This window comes from Eumetopias jubatus, unplaced genomic scaffold (assembly GCF_037043125.1).
Source record: "Eumetopias jubatus isolate StellerSeaLion01/CBP00866 unplaced genomic scaffold, mEumJub1_p1.0 scaffold_14, whole genome shotgun sequence".
Taxonomy (NCBI): Eukaryota; Metazoa; Chordata; class Mammalia; order Carnivora; family Otariidae; genus Eumetopias; species Eumetopias jubatus.
This window is the reverse complement of record NW_028274820.1, coordinates 18,890,299-18,907,009: the sequence shown is the minus strand read 5'-3', so window position 1 is coordinate 18,907,009 and position 16,711 is coordinate 18,890,299. Positions and strand designations below refer to the sequence as shown.

At 40.3% G+C, this 16,711-nt stretch overlaps 1 protein-coding gene across 1 annotated transcript in view; it reads left to right on the top strand.

Moving 5' to 3' along the window:
- The window catches only part of SLC26A4 (solute carrier family 26 member 4), a 45,315-nt gene that overhangs the window by 6,207 nt on the left and 22,397 nt on the right, over window positions 1-16,711 (top strand). The window contains exons 3-7 of the mRNA XM_028094522.2: window positions 2,871-2,981; window positions 4,598-4,782; window positions 5,556-5,720; window positions 12,432-12,584; window positions 13,348-13,430. Coding sequence (XP_027950323.1) covers window positions 2,871-2,981; window positions 4,598-4,782; window positions 5,556-5,720; window positions 12,432-12,584; window positions 13,348-13,430 — 697 coding nt within the window. The remainder of the gene's footprint in view (window positions 1-2,870; window positions 2,982-4,597; window positions 4,783-5,555; window positions 5,721-12,431; window positions 12,585-13,347; window positions 13,431-16,711) is intronic.

Below are 16,711 nucleotides of genomic sequence, written 5' to 3'. Positions count from 1 at the left end.
TGTTATTAAAAAAAAAATGTTACCACCAGGCAGCAAAAGATCAATGCAGGCCTTTTAAGCTATCTTCATTCCCAACTACAGGGAGACTGCTCTCCAGTGTCTACTTTTGCCTTCTAGAGGCTTACAAACATTTGCTAGCACCACCTTTATCAGTATATGCCACCGTCCTACACATGAAGGGTATCAGCACAGAAGTTCCGTGGCTTAGGGCGCCTGGGTGGCTCAGTTGGTTAAGTGACTGCCTTCGGCTCAGGTCATGATCCTGGAGTCCCGGGATCGAGTCCCGCATCGGGCTCCCTGCTCAGCAGGGAATCTGCTTCTCCCTCTGACCCTCTTCCCTCTCGTGCTCTCTATCTCTCATTCTCTCTCTCTCAAATAAATAAATAAAATCTTTAAAAAAAAAAAAAAGAAGTTCCGTGGCTTAGATTTCTTTACAAATTGTGTAATTTCAAAATTGTTGCACCAAAATCCTTTATAAATAGAGATGATTACAGTCTATCTGAGTAGCAGTTGTCCCTAAGTAGGACACTGTATGGAAACAGACAAAGTCCCCATTTTCTCAGGCCGTAAAAACTGCACAGTTTAGGGAGGTGAAGTTTGAGAAGGACTTGAGAAAAGAACATAGAAAATAGGTTGGTTTTATTTTCTGCTCCTTCTTTGCTTCTCTTCCCTTTGGGGAGTCACCTTTCCACTCCAAGTTCTTGGGACGAGTGATTATTGTCATTTCTTGTTGTAAGTTATAGATAGATTAAAACGATTGCATCAGTAATACAGATCATTCTAGAATGCAAATTCTGTAAGGGCAGAGACTTTCTTTTGTCCACTTCCATATCCTCCCAAACCTAGAACAGTGCGGGCACATGGTAGGTACATAATCAACAGTTGTCAAATGAATGCCTGAATGCTTATTGTAGGAAACCAGAAAATACATATAAGGAACATGAAAAATACCTCCTCCACAAACTGGAAGTCTCCTGTAATCCTACCACGTAGACAACCCATTAATATTTTAGTAAATATCCTCCTAGACACATAAATGCATATCTTTTTTTTTTTTTTTTTTTTTAGATTTTATTTATTTACTTGTCAGAGAGAGAGAACACAAGCAGGGGGAGTAATAGGCAGAGGGAGAAGTAGGTTCCCTGCTGAGCAAGGAGCCCGATGCAGGACTCAATCCCAGGACCGTGGGATCATGACCTGAGCTGAAAGTCGATGCTTAACCAACTGAGCCACCCAGGCGTCCCCACATAAATGCATATCTATGTAAAAGAATAAAACGTCAGAATGATAAGCACTAAATTCAGGATAGTGGTTGCCTTCTGGGGGTGGAGGAAGGAAGGATGACACGATTGAGGAAAAGTACACAGAGTTGCAACTTTACTGGCAATTTATTTCTTAAGCTGAACGGTGAATACATGGGTGTTTATTACTTATATAGTCTTTTTGTATATGAAAATGACTTTGTATAATATTGAAAATCTTTCCAGATTTTTTTGTACATGCAACAGCCATGTTTACTTTTATAAAAGTGAGAACATGCGTACTACCACGATTTTTTTTAAAGATTTATTTATTTGAAAGAGAGAGAGCATGAGTGGAGGGGGGAGGGGCAGAAAAAGGGGGAGTAGACTCCCCGCCGAGCAGGGAGCCCGATGCGGGGCTCAATCCCAGGACCCTGTGATCATGACCTGAGTTGAAGGCAGATGCTTAACGACTGAGCCACCCAGGCACCCCCTTACCATGATTTTTTTTCATTATTATGTTATGTTAATCAACATACATCATTAGTTTTTGATGTAGTGTTCCATGATTCATTGTTTGCATATAACACCCAGTGCTCCATGCAGAACGTGCCCTCTTTAATTAATACCCATCACCACCTTACCATGATTTTGAATCCTGCTTTTCCTTACCTTTTCCTTTGTTCTTTACATATCTCCATGTTAGCAAATGTATTCCTATACATCACATCCATTTCATTTTACAGAATTACGGTATGTAAAATATAATTCAGTTAACCGCTTTTCTGTTTTGAGACATTCATTCAATAAATAATTCGGGGCACTTGTGAGCCAGCATATTTAGGTTGTTTTCTGCCCTTTTTAAAACTGCTATAAAATGTAATCCTTTGTTAAGAACCCAGTGATCAAAGGGCTTGATTTTTCTCTCACTGTGGGTGAAGTGTTGAGGAGGCAATATGGAGTAAGATGTGCTGACTACCTAAGAAGTATTTAACCAGGGAAAAGAAGGCATCATTATGGTCTTCCAACTCCCATGTACATGGAGAAGTTGAGATTTCTCCACACTGCGCCGTGTGGCCCCAGAGGCTGCTTGGGACAGATAGCCCCAGTGGACGAGCTGCGCTCCTGGAGGAAAGCCTAGCAGAGCTGTCTCACCTGCTGCCGTGGACAGTTGTCATAATTTCCTTTGTTTGGATCCAACTTCTGTTCCCCAACAAGGAAGGAGGAATCACAGTGCAACGACTGTGTCCCTCCGGACACAGAGAAACACGGCATTCACATGAAATGTCTGTGTACACAACTGCTCTGAGTCTTTGGACCGAATTGATGAAGTTTTTAACCAACTAACTTGACTTCGTTTTTCCACTCGTCTAATCGGTGGATAATTGGATTACTGATCAATTCAATCAATTTATTTTAAGCAGGTGGTGCGTGAGGATGAATCATTATCTCAGCTGATCCAAATCATGTTCTGCATCGTAGCATAGCCCCGGACTATACGCAAAATAAGGAAGACTCTGCAGGGCAAGCTGCAAACTGGGGATATTTATGAAAAGGCCTTCCTTTGCACAGTAGAAAGAATACCCTGACTTTTGTTTGTGAATTTAATCATTTTGGATGTAATTTCAGGCATGGCGTACGCTCTGCTAGCTGCAGTCCCTGTTGGATATGGTCTCTACTCTGCTTTTTTCCCTATCCTGACATATTTTATCTTTGGAACATCAAGGCACATCTCAGTTGGTAATTATAAGCATATATTGTAATTGTGTTTATTCATGTTTCATGTGTTTTAGTTATAGTATTTGTGTTATGCTTCTGTATCTTTCTTAATGTTTTCCAGGAAAATAGGTCTTCAGTGTTTTGTGAGATTATCCAATTCAACAGTTCTTCTTAGCTTTCAGAATACCATCTCTTTGGTATTAGGTTTATACTTCTCTCTTTTTTTTTTATAAAAGAGGATAAAATTGAAAGATTGTCAAAATTAGAGCCTACCTTCAAATTCTCGCGTGCTTTCATTTTAAGAAATGTAATAAATTTGACTCCATACTTGGAAAGTGTTCTCTTCCAAAATACAAAATGACAAGGGAAAAAAATCTTAAAGAGGTCCTCAAACCTACTGTTTTATGAGATTAACTTATCTTAAAATTACTTAAATTAACTAAATTATGTTCATCAAATACATATTCATCATTTCATTAAAAACTGTACTCATTTTAAGTCACTAATATTAGAAGACTGGCAAAATTGTGCCAAAACTATTTAGAAACTGAGCTTGGCTTTCCTTCTTGGTATGACTCAAAATAGGCTTATTTTCTGCTGTTCCTAAAATTTGAATTCTCTTTTGCTGGAATGTTCTAGTAAATGAATGTTTTAATGCTATTTTGTGACTTTGACATTTATACTTGAGATCATTTTACGCCTACATCCATCTGCTGGCTAGACATGTCTACCTGGACAATCCTCTTGAGACAAACACAATCATCTCCAGCCCATACCCTCATTCTTAGCCGTATTATCCCCAGGATCTAGCATATTGCCTTGGCTATGGAAGGAGATCAGGAAGACGCTGTTGACTGAAAGCATTTTCTCACCTGGGAGAATCAATCAGTATCAAATGCTTGACAATGTGAGGAACATAGGAGCTGATTTTTTTTCTCTTTGGTATTCTATACATTTAAACACTCCAGGTTACTGGATCTGGGTAGTGAGCCCTCCCAACTGTTAAGGTCTTCCATGAACAAAAGATAGGCTCACCATCATGGATAAAATTATCAGGAGTGATTTGGAGAAAAGGAATACTTTTAAAACACAGAATCTCATAGACTGGCATATGATATGAAAAAATAATTTGTCTTGAAAAGAGAAAAAGAGAAACTATATACTCTCTTTGCTCTTTCTTTATCCTAATCTGGACCATGTGATATTGATCAAGGTACTCAGCTCCACAGAGATCAGGGCGTTGGATGCTCTAGGAAATGAACTTATATGGAAATAAGATAGAACAGGTAAGGATTCAGCTTGTTTGCCACCTCTGTCAGGAAACCCTTCCTAGCAACTCCCCACACCCCTGTCCCAATACGCATGAAGACCTCGCAAAGACAGGCTAGACAATCCTCCTGTGAATTCACAAAGCATCCGGAGTGCTGTATTATAATTGCCTACCTATATGTCTCTCTTGCTCATTTTGGGTCACGAATGCCTTGAAACGTCTGCTTTATAGCTTCCTTTGTGAACAAACAAGATTTTCCCAATCACAGCTAATAATTTCACACATCTTTCTAATCCTACGTACACACGTTGGACCTAAACATTTGTGATGAATAATTATTAATCGGTAGAGGCTTTTTTTCCCCCAGGGCCGTTCCCAGTGGTCAGTTTAATGGTGGGATCTGTTGTGCTGAGCATGGCCCCGGATGAACACTTTCGCATACCCAGCAGTAATGGCACCGCCTTCAATACCACGGTGATAGACTATGTGGCCAGAGATACGGCAAGAGTATTGATTGCAAGCACCCTTACTCTTTTGGTTGGAATCATACAGGTAATGGGATTACAAGTACAATACGGATCGGCATGATTTTTATTTGAAATAACTGCGTGTAAAGCATGTGGACTTCAAGATTCATTTAAACACGAAACTGAGCAATTTATTGGACCCCCAAAGTTATTTTCTAAATTATATTGTTTTAGGTCAGATGCTGAAATAGTCAGCAAGACCCCACTTATGAAGGCTCGAGTATCATCAAAGTCAGAGACAGAAAAAAAAAAAATCAGAATAACATGTGTGATTCAAATGAGGATGAGGGAGGGAAGCGTGCAGAGCCAACAAAGGAGAAACAGTGTCCTGGTGAGCAGAGCCATGGGATCTGAAAGGCATAGAAATAAGCCACATGATTTTTGCTTTTCTTATTACATATCTAGAAATACTTCAAGGTTCAGATTACCACAGTTTTCAAATTTCAGAGTGGTGGAGGGGCATTCCTACAAGTATTTTTGTGTTTCTGTTTTTTTTTTAAGATTTTATTTATTTATTTATTTGAGAGAGAGAATGAGATAGAGAGAGCATGAGAGGGGGCAGGGTCAGAGGGAGAAGCAGACTCCCTGCTGAGCAGGGAGCCCGATGCGGGACTCGATCCCAGGAGCCTGGGATCATGACCTGAGCTGAAGGCAGTCGCTTAACCAACTGAGCCACCCAGGCGCCCCAGTATTTTTGTGTTATTAGCAGAATTTTAACTGGTGTTAAGTTTAACTTAATAGTTCAAGAGAGTTGGTCCTTCTCTCAGGCAAATGTTAACTTTTTCTTTCTTACACTAGTTGATATTTGGAGGTTTGCAGATTGGATTCATCGTGAGGTACCTGGCAGATCCTTTGGTTGGTGGATTCACAACAGCTGCGGCCTTCCAAGTGCTGGTCTCACAGCTGAAGATCGTTCTCAATGTTTCCACCAGAAACTATAATGGCATTCTCTCCATTATCTACGTAAGTGTGGCTTCTACCCCGGGCATGGTTCACTGAGAGAACTCTCCTCTTTTCCTCTTTAACCTGCGTCTGGAGACCGTAAGTTCCTCCTCCATCCCCTACTTTGGGATGCCATGGAAAACATTCTTCTCTGAAAGCAAGCAATAGAATCAGGAGTAACGCCGAAGACGGCACATTTTACAAATCATCGTTCTCAGCTGGTCAAAATGGTTTCAGAAGTGTCACTGCACTTAAAAATATTAATGAAAACAAAGGGGTATAGTGAAGTGAAGTCTTGTCTGTGAGGCCACGGACCTGAGTTCTTGTCTCATCTTGGCTTCTGGTAAGTTGAGTGACCATAGACACACCATGGGGGATAGTGACTGAAAGCTTAGGTTTGGAGCTGAATGACCTGGAGTCATGTCCTCACGCTACTGCTTACTAGTTATATGAGCAAATCACCATGCCTCAGTTTCCTTCTCTACCAAATAGAGTTGGTAATAGTATCTGTATTCATAGTTAGGTTAAATAAGGGTGTAAGAGAAGCACTTGGCCCAGAGGCTGGCACATAAGTACTCAGAAAAAGTAGTTAGGTTGGAATTATTATCTCACATCTCAAGGCTTCTTTTTTTATTTGTAACATAAAATGACTGGAGATGTAGCTCTAAAGCCCTTTCTAACTGCAAGAGTCCATAAAATGCATAATGTAAATGTCTCAGCAATTATAGATGAAAAAGAACATTAGATTCGGAGATGATTCAACATGCAAAAGAGATGCAAAAGAAGGATGTAGATCACACTAATTAGATTTGAAAAAGTTCTTGGATCTAAATATATGTTCTATATAAAGCATGCTATTGATGCTTGAGAATGATAATGATAGTAACGTGATGTCATCCCAGCTTGGGGAGAATGAAACTATGCAAAAATAATGTGCTAGCCTTAGGAATGGAGTTTAAGTCCTTTAATGACCCACGGCTTAGCTTCTAAGACAACATAAGGCATGCATCCATATGTAAAAGCTAGCGAGGTGGTCAGGAATTTGGTCGGTTTCACGACAGTGCCGTAATCCCACATTGCCCTTTCCATTCAGCAAATACTGCCCAGTGCCTGTGGCCACCTACCGTGCTGAGCAGTGGGAACAGGTGGAGGAGGCGGTCTAACAGTGATCAGTCAGGGACTTTGAATTTCAATAGAGCTGACTTGGAATCTGGGTCCCACTACCTACTACCTACGTGATTTGGGGCATGTTCTATTTAACGTCTCTACACCCCAGGATCCTTCATTGTCAAATGGGAATAATAACAGTAGCTGCCTCTTAGAATTGTGAGGATTAAAAAGGAAAATCCATATAAAGTACCTAGTACACTATCTGGCTCATAGTAAGAGCTTAATTTATTTATTGTTATTGTTAATTTCATTACTAAGGTGAATAGACCTCATGGAGCTTACTGTTCACTTCCCAAGGAGCCAGCCAATTAATGCAGGCTGTTTTTTGATTCAGAATTATTTTTGTCATTGTTGCTTTTGTTCCTACCGAGTGCTTGGTTCATTTTCAAACCTTCTGACTGCCTTTCTTGGACGGGACCTCTCACCCTTGCTGTCCTTGGCACGTTTGGCTTTTTCTTGCTTTCATACTTTTCCTGTCAACCGTTCATTCAATTATTCCTTCATTGTCATTCATACAATTCATCTATTCAACAGGTATTTATTGACTGCCTCCAATGGGCTAGGAACCCTTTACTCCCCGTACAAATCCACTGACCCCTGAATCCACCAAAAGACCCCTTACTGAATGTATTCACCTCTTCGTAAACATTGCTTGGCTTGCATCCACACAGATCACAGGAGGCTTAGGCCAATGGTTAACCTGGTTCCCTGGCCATTGGGGGACCTCTACAGTTAGTAATAGTTCTTCTGCTCTCCTAGGACTATGTTGGTTTTTTTTTTAAGCTTTTATTTTAACTCCAGTATAGTTAAGATACGGTGTTATATTAGTTTCAGGCGGACAGTACCGTGATTCAGTACTTCTGTGTATCACCCAGGGCTCATCACAAGTGCATTCCTTTGTCTCCTCACCTATTTCCCCCAACCCCCCACTCACCTCCCTTCTGGTAACCATCAGTTTGTTCTCTATAGTTAAGAGTCTGTTTCTTGGTTTGCCTCTCTTTTTTCTTTTGCTCTTTTTTTTGTTTGTTTCTTAAATTCCACATATTTGTGAAATCATATGGTTTTTGTCTTTTTCTGACTGACTTATTTCACTTAGCATAATACCCTCTAGCTCCATCTACGTTGTTGCAGATGGCAAGATTTCATTCTTTTTTTTTTTTAAGATTTTATTTATTTATCTGACAGAGACAGCTAGAGAGGGAACACAAGCAGGCAGAGTGGGAGAGGGAGAAGCAGGCTTCCCGGTGAGCAGGGAGCCCGATGTGGGGCTCGATCCCAGGACCCTGGGATCATGACCTGAGCTGAAGGCAGACGCTTAACAACTGAGCCACCCAGGCTCCCCAAGATTTCATTCTTTTTGATGGATGCGTAATATTCTATTGTGTGTGTGTGTGTGTGTGTGTGTATATATATACACACACCACATCTTCTTTAGTCATCTGTCGGTGGACATTTGGGCTCCTTCCATATTTTGGCTATTGTGGACATTGCTGTAATGAACATTGGGGTGCATGTGCCCCTTTGAATCACTATGTTTGTAGCTTTTGGATAAATACGTAGTAGTGCCATTGCTGGGTTGTAGGGTGACTCTATTTTTAACTTTTTGAGGAAACTCCACACTATTTTCCAGAGTGACTGTACCAGTTGAAATCTGGAACTGTGGTACCTCCAGTTTTGTTTTCCTTTTTCAAGATTGCTTTGGCTATTCAGGGTCTTTTGTGGTTCCATACAAATTTTAGGATTGTTTGTTCCAGTTCTGTTCTGGAACAAAATGCTATTGATATTTTGATAGGGATTGCATTAAACGTGTGGACTGCTTTGGGTAGTACAGACATTTTAACAATATTTGTTCTTCTAATCCATGAGCATGGAATGTCTTTCCATTTCTTTGTGTCTTTCCTAGGACTATGTTTAAGACAAAGCTTGCTGCAAATGATCCCACTTTCAAACAGGGACAAAAGTAACCAAGAAATACTAGAGCAAGGTCAAAAAAAGTTTTGAAACCAAACACAATTGTTATGTGACTGTTGAACATTTTCCTTGAAATCTTAGGTTAAAATGTGTCATAGAATTTTATGAGAAATTCCTCCAGAGCAGTCAGGTTAGATGAAGATATCTCAGTCTTCCCTGTGTCATCATGACTCTAAGCTTGCTCTTCAGAAAATTAAGGATCAGCAGGTTTGGAAAGGATTGCATAAGGGTTGAATGAATCCCTCAGTACTTGAACAGAGAATTTTGTTTATGACATAACCAGATACAATCATTCGTGAAAGAATACTTCAACAAATGCAGAGTAGTAGTGGATTCCTCCAGGAAAAATTGGAAGATTGTTGTAAGATACTTTCCCTGGCATGTAGCAATTTAACATCTCTTTTGTCGTAAGGCTGTACTTTGGATTGTTTCCCTCCCCCAACTCCTCCCCAAAAAGAAAACAATGCAAAGAATTGGAAGAGGAAATATCAGGACAGTAAGAAAAAGTAAAACTTTAACTAACAAATGCCAGAGCCACTGAGGATAGGCTGCAGAAGGGGGAATGACAGGGTGTTGGCAGAATTCAGAATAATACTCCTCCTGCCACCATGTAGCTGCTCAGTTATGTAAGTAAATCACATAGAGCATTTAAGGGTGATTATGTTTTCCTATCATTCACTTTGAATGGCTTGTCTCAATAGGCAAAGCAAGACTTTCTGCTTGCTTACTGAAATTATGCCACCTCCTCATTTCTTCCTCTAATGAGGAGGAAGACCACACTGAAAATTTCTGCCCGGATGATGAGAGTTTTGAAAGCCACCGTTAGGCTTGATCAGACACTCTTTTGAATCTGTTTCAGTATGTAAAAATTAAACCATTCTAATAAGGAAAGTAACACTTTTAGGGTTGATCTACGTATGGGCAAAAATTGTTTCTGGCAGGAGGAAATGCCTGACTACAAGGGGTGATTATAAAGGGTTTTCTCTATTTATAAAGATGGATTAAAATAAATTTGGCGCCAGAGGTTAGCTGATAAGTTTCCTCAAATGTAACAGCAGGTATATATTTGTTTCTTATGGCTTCGTACCCCCAGGTAATGCTAGGCAAAGAAGGAAGAAATTATCTTAATGAAATGGTCCTAAACTTCTCCAAGCATGGTAGGAAATAGAGTAAAATATTTCTCATCACTGAAATGGTCATTATTATGATTTAGGTTGAAGTATGGATTCATATGTGTATGCACATTTTAAACATATATTAGTAAGTGTTTTAATAGTAAACTAAATTAGAATTAGTTTTCAGTGCTTTCTTAGAGTCTTGTTTCTATTCTCTTTGAGTACAATCTGACTACTTCAGTTTTATTTCTACATACACTAAACTTTTTATTGTAAAACTTTTCACAGGAGATACCTCAGTATATAAGCAACTAATATATTTATATGCTTGTTTCATGCAATTGTGTAATATAAACTGATTTTGTTTTTTGTAACCCATATTACATTTTTAATATACCAGAGGTGCTTTTTATTCAAAGATTTAAGTGACTCTCATAGATTAAATGGGAATCCTGGAGTGATCATTTTTGGAAGGTGAAAATGTTTTTATGATTGGGATAGTTATCTGATTGTTTATTTTCAAGTTTGGATTTTTCCCTCTTGAGTTGAAAGTAACCCTTTACCGTATAGACAGTTAAGTGAAATATTGTATCGAGCCTGTGAATTAAGGAGGCTCGTCATCAGAAAACTGATGACGGGAAGGACCAAACAGCAGTACCATCATGACTCTGAGGCGCGCGGGACCGTCTGCGCCTATGGCGGGGGCCCTAAAGTCTTGAGTTACTGTGCCCACTGGTGCACCTCCTCCATTTTCTCTCTCTCTCTCTTTAGAAGATTATTAATTTTAGAGAGAGAGAGAGAGGGAGAGAGAGAGCGAGCACGTGAGTGTGTGAGCAGGGGAGGGGCAGAGGGAGAGAGAGAATCCCAAGCAGACTCCCCAACGTGGGGAGCCCCATGCGGGGCTCGATCCCATGACCCTGAAATCATGACCTGGGCTGAAATCAAGAGCCAGATGTGTAACCGACCGAGCCACCCAGGTGTCCCCATTTTCTCTTTTTCAACCTGCTATCATTTGCTTCACCTCTTGTTATCAGTGTAACTGCTTCTAGCAATTTTGACTGACTTCTAGAAGGCAAAGTAAATTTATTGGTATTGGGTTTATTTTTATTTTTTTTAAAGATTTTATTTATTTATTTATTTGAGAAAGCGAGAATGAGAGAGAGAGAGAGAGAGAGAGCACATGAGAGGGGGGAGGGTCAGAGGGAGACGCAGACTCCCCGCTGAGCAGGGAGCCGGATGCGGGACTCGATCCCGGGACTCCAGGATCATGACCTGAGCCGAAGGCAGTTGCTGAACCAACTGAGCCACCCAGGCGCCCTGGTATTGGGTTTAAAGCAAGAGCAAAAATACTCTAAAGTCCAAGAGGCTTCCTGTAAGTCAAATGCTTGAACTCTAGTTCAGCATTTGGTGGATGTCTTCTGCTAGCATGAAAACTTCTCCCGTCATTCCCTTACTCTTGAACGTTTCCAGAATGTTGGAGTTGCTGGCAAAACGACTGCTAGACCACGTCAGGTTCTTTATACACAACTGTTATTGGATTGTCACTGTAATTACTTTAAATATAGCTTGTCTATAAAATTAAGATACCTGTTTTAAATGACAAATGCTCCATCCCTTTATTTTCATATAAAAATATATCTATAAAAGGACTCATTAAAAAAAAAGGTAACCTTCACTGAGAGATTATTACCTTCTTAAATCATGCCTTCTACAGGACCGAAGCTGCTGGAACAAAGGTGTTAGTGTTCTTCCCTGGGATTCTCCCTTGCGAATTAATCTCCTTTGATTCCCAGAAACCTCCTATTTGCAAAACAAGATGAGTTTATTCTTGAGTTGGCTTGTCTGCCCACTTGGAAAGAGTTGCTTTTATTTAAGTCATCTCAGTTCAAGTTTGAACTAATTACCAAATTAATTTCCAAAAATTTATATTTGAACTATGTATCAATTCAGTAGTTTTTCTTTGGCATGAAGAATGGATCAGTCCCTATGTATCTACATGTGAAGTATTTAGGTATTTTTATTACCACCCGAAACATTCAGGTTGGGGATGAGTTTTACCTAAAATACTGGCTAATTGAGACTTTTTGGTCTATCAGTTTTTAATCTCAATAATACCACATCAACTTTGTGAAATTGGGTCACTTAATAGTCCCTGTAAAACCACTTTGATATAAACTTTTAAAGATTTTCTGCAAGTAAAATTCAGTATGTAATGATATTTTTTCTTTTAAAACATCTCATTTTTATTGTAAAAAATGCAGATAAACAAAAAAAGTAGAAATCACCCATGGTTTTACCACTCCAATTAGCCATCATTAATACCTTGGTATGTATATTGCCAAGACTGGATGTTTTTAATGGTCTCTGTATTAGCCAACACTTTTTTATGATTTTACATGAAATTTTTAAGTGCTGTTTGATGATGTTATCATGATTTTTCACATGGGGAGAATATACAATTATTTTCTTTTTACAGACTCTGATTGAGATTTTCCAGAATATTGGCAACACCAATCTTGCTGATTTCATTGCTGGATTACTCACCATCATCATCTGTATGGCGGTTAAGGAAGTGAATGATCGATTTAAGCACAAAATTCCAGTCCCTATTCCTATAGAAGTAATTGTGGTAAGTAAAACGTGTAATTAGAAAATTTAGCATTAATGAGTTTGACAAGAAAGAAGTTGCAATATATGTGGAATATTACTTAGCCATAAAAAAGAATGAAGTCTTGCCATTTACAACAACGTGGATAGAGCTACAGAGTATCATGCTTAGTGAAATAAGTCAGTCAGAGAAAGAGAGATACTAAATGATTTCACTCATATATGGAATTTAAGAAACCAAACAAATGAACAAAGAAAAAAAGAGACAAACAAAAACCCCCAGATTGTTAACTACAGAGAACAAACCGGTGGTTGCCAGAGGGGAGGTGGGTGGGGGATGGGAGAAAGAGATAAAGGGAATTAAGAGCACTCTTATCTTGATGAGCACTGAGTAATGTATAGAAAAGTCAAATCATTGTACCATATACCTGAAACTAATACAACACTGTGTGTTAATTATACTTGGATTAAAAAAAAAAGAAACCAACAAGGTGACGTTCCAAAGGAAGAGATAAAAAAAGGAGGGAGGGGGGAGTTGTTAAAACATGGAGTTTTTCAAACTGAGGGTTCTAGAGGGGAGAGCGGTGGGGGGTTGGGTTAGCCTGGCGATGGGTATCAAAGAGGGCACGTTCTGCGTGGAGCACTGGGTGTTATGCACAAACAGTGAATCATGGAGCGCTACATCTCAAACTAATGTAATGTATGGTGATTAACATAACAATAAAAAAATTTAAAGGGGAAAAATGGAGTTTTTTATTTTTTTAACCTCTTTTGTTTTATTTCAGACAATTATTGCTACTGCCATTTCATATGGAGCCAACCTGGAAAAAAATTACAATGCTGGCATTGTGAAATCCATCCCAAGGGGGTGAGTGTGGAGTTCCTCTTAGGCAATACGAATATATTAAGTCAGTATTTTCTATTTAAAGGAAACCTTCTATTACAAGCTTCATTTCATTTGTGCTCCTTGAATAGTCATCTCTGTGTATGATCTTAAAGAAGCACCCATTTGAGCAAACTATCAGATAAACTGTATGTATAGATAAGGTTCAAGCCATTTGTTGAAAAGCAGCTCCTATATGCTCTGTTTTTTTCTTCATTTCCTTAAAATGTGGCAGGACATGTACAGTTAACCACCAGACTCCTGACTTAAACTCATATGTATAATTATAATATAATACATATAGAATCATGGTTAGTAACATTTATCACACTGAGAACAATCTGCTTAAGGAATAAGGGACATTTGGCCTAAATTCTCCACCGATGAGTTTAATCAATCTTAGATAATAATTATGTCATTGGTTCTTATGAATAAAATGCATCATCTTAAGGGAGGTTTTGTATATGTTTGGTAGTTTGGTGAACTAGAAGAGTGGAGAGCTGAATTCCTTTGTCCACTTCTGTCACCACCTAGATGGGGTGACGGTGGAGTGGGGGTGGGGGTCTCCTATAAAACAAAGTAAATCCTTAATTTGGGCTTGTTCTGAAATGCCAATGAGATCTGTTGTAAAATGTCGTAAAATGCCGAGTGCACTACGCTGTAATTTTATCATACAGCATTAAAAAGGAAACCCAGACGTTTACTAGATGGGTCACATTAACTTCCGGCAGTTGTGACCAGACTTACTGTTAGGTAGCCAACAGGTACTGGTGCCAGAGGGTGTCACTGCCATCATGTTTGTTACCACTGCTTTTGAAGTGACATGCCTTGCACTTGAGAGTGTGGCACAGGGGAACAGGAAGGGGAGGTCAGCAGAATCACAGAGGTTTTCTCCCGGTTGCCTTCTGAAGGCCGCTTTTCCCTTATAGTTGGAGTGGTGGTGCATTGGCCAAACGCTCAGGGCCAACCTGAAGTGAAGAGGTGCACTTGGCATCATGGCTATCACGCCCGACTCTCTGTTCTGGGTCCTCTGGCCCTTCAGGGACCCACCGCTCCCCACCCTTATCTTTTCAGAAACGTGTCCTTCACCCTCACTCCCCTTCATAGTGTTATCTCATAATAAGGCCAGACGTGGGAGGGTTGGCTGCAGCCACACGGGGCCACTGAAGAAGGGCAGGAGGTTGACTCAGCGGTCATTAGAAGGTGTCCAGCCTGGGCCCCAAGTGAGTGACTTGGGGCAAAAAATCAGCACTGCTAAGATCCAGTAAGGTAATTCAAATGGATGGCAGGTGCGTGGCAGACTTACGGTCTCCCTACATTTACTGAGTATCTACTATGTGTGTAGGTACTAATTACTTACACTTATCATACTTCCTTGACTCCTTCCAATAACCCTATGAGAAGAGTATATAGTTCCCCATTTCACAGCCGAAGAAACTGGGACTTGGTAAGTTTATAAAGTCAGTTACTTACCAAGCAATGGAGCCAGCATTCAGGTCCTTTGACTTCAAGTCTCTGTGCTTTCCACTTTGTGACCCTGGGGAATCGAGGACCTGGTAGAAGGACCTGGAATTGGAGAAGTAGGCAGGCAGGGGGCATCAGGTCGAAATCAAAGCAGAACTCTTTGCAGGACTGGAATGGTGTCTGGACAGACCAAACTACCTGAAGTCAGTCTGAATGGGTCTCGGGAATGAGTCACAAGACTGCTTTATGTATATGTGTGTATGTGTGTGTGTGTGTATATATATATATATTTTTTTAAGATTTTATTTATTTGTCAGAGAGAGAGCACAGCAGGGGGAGCAGCAGGCAGAGGGAGAAGCAGGCTCCCCGCTGAGCAGGGAGCCCGATGCAGGGCTCGATCCTGGGATCATGACCTGAGCCGAAGGCCAGACACTTAACTGACTGAGCCACCCAGGTGTCCCCACAAACCTGGTTTTAAGAAGTGAGGTCTAAGCTCACGTCCAGACAAGTGGAGATGTGATACCAATCTTGTGAGTCAGGATGGGATGTGGGAGAAAAGGAGTCTGGAAAGTAACCTCACCTGTGGGGAGAAAAAGGCTCCTGGGGCAGAAAGCCAGACAGACCTTGTTATGCAGGAAATCAGCATTCATGCCTGGACCCTACTAAATGACCTTGAGCAAGTCACTTCACTTTTCTGGACCTTAGTTCCCTTATCAACAAAAGGAGAGAGGTAGATTCAATCATTTCTAGGATATTAGATTAGCATATTAATTTGGATGATATCAGGATACTAGCTATCTCTAAATTTCTATGGCTTTCTGTAATAATCTCATTTCTGCTGTAGCACTTCCCTCTAATTAGAGGGGAAAAATGTAGTTTCCTATTAAAGGAAACTCAGACATAAGTGAGGTAGGTGAGAGAGATTGTTTTTGTTTGTTTGTTTTGGAGGCTTTTTGGCTAGGGACCTCTGGATATATACTCTATGGATAGTCATCAAGATACAGGTACATGAAAGCCATTCCCCCAGTTTTCATATCTGGGGACAACTGAATGATTATAAACGTGTAGGTTTCCTTCCTTCCTCCCTCCCTCCCTCCCTCCCTCCCTCCCTCCCTCCCTCCCTCCCTCCCTCCCTTCCTTCCTCCCTTCCTCCCTCCCTCCCTCCCTCCCTCCCTCCCTTCCTTCCTTCCTTCCTTCTTTCCTTCCTTCCTTCCTTCCTTCCTTCTTTCCTTCCTTCCTTCCTTCCTTCCTTCCTTCCTTCCTTCCTTCCTTCCTTCCTCTCTTTCTCTCTTTCTCTTTCTCTTTCTCTTTCTCTCTTCCTTTCCTTTTTAAGTGGGCTTTTCCGCCCAACATGGGGCTTAAACTCACAACCCTGAGATCAAGCATCACATGCTCTACTGACTGACTGAACCAGCCAGGTGCCCCTAGGCTTATTTCTTTACATGGTTTTTAGAATAGCTCTGGTATCTCAAACAGTAGTCGTTTGACCCCACAGTCACTGGGAAGTCTTACTCATTGTGATTCTGGAACATTCTGATAATTGCATAAATGTAATGTTTTCTGGACTTAAGATTTTAAATATCATGGCTCTTAAGATATGGATTTTCTACTTAGCTCTTTTAACATCCTCTATTGTTTGTCTCTTTCATAGACCTGACCTCTCTTCATACAAGGCACATCTCATTTTATGGCCAGACTATCTTTTAAATTCAGAGACCTTTAAGATAAAATTGTGCGAGGAGAAACACTAATGTGTGAAATGGCATGGCATGGGATTATATGTTACAGAATCCATAATGACA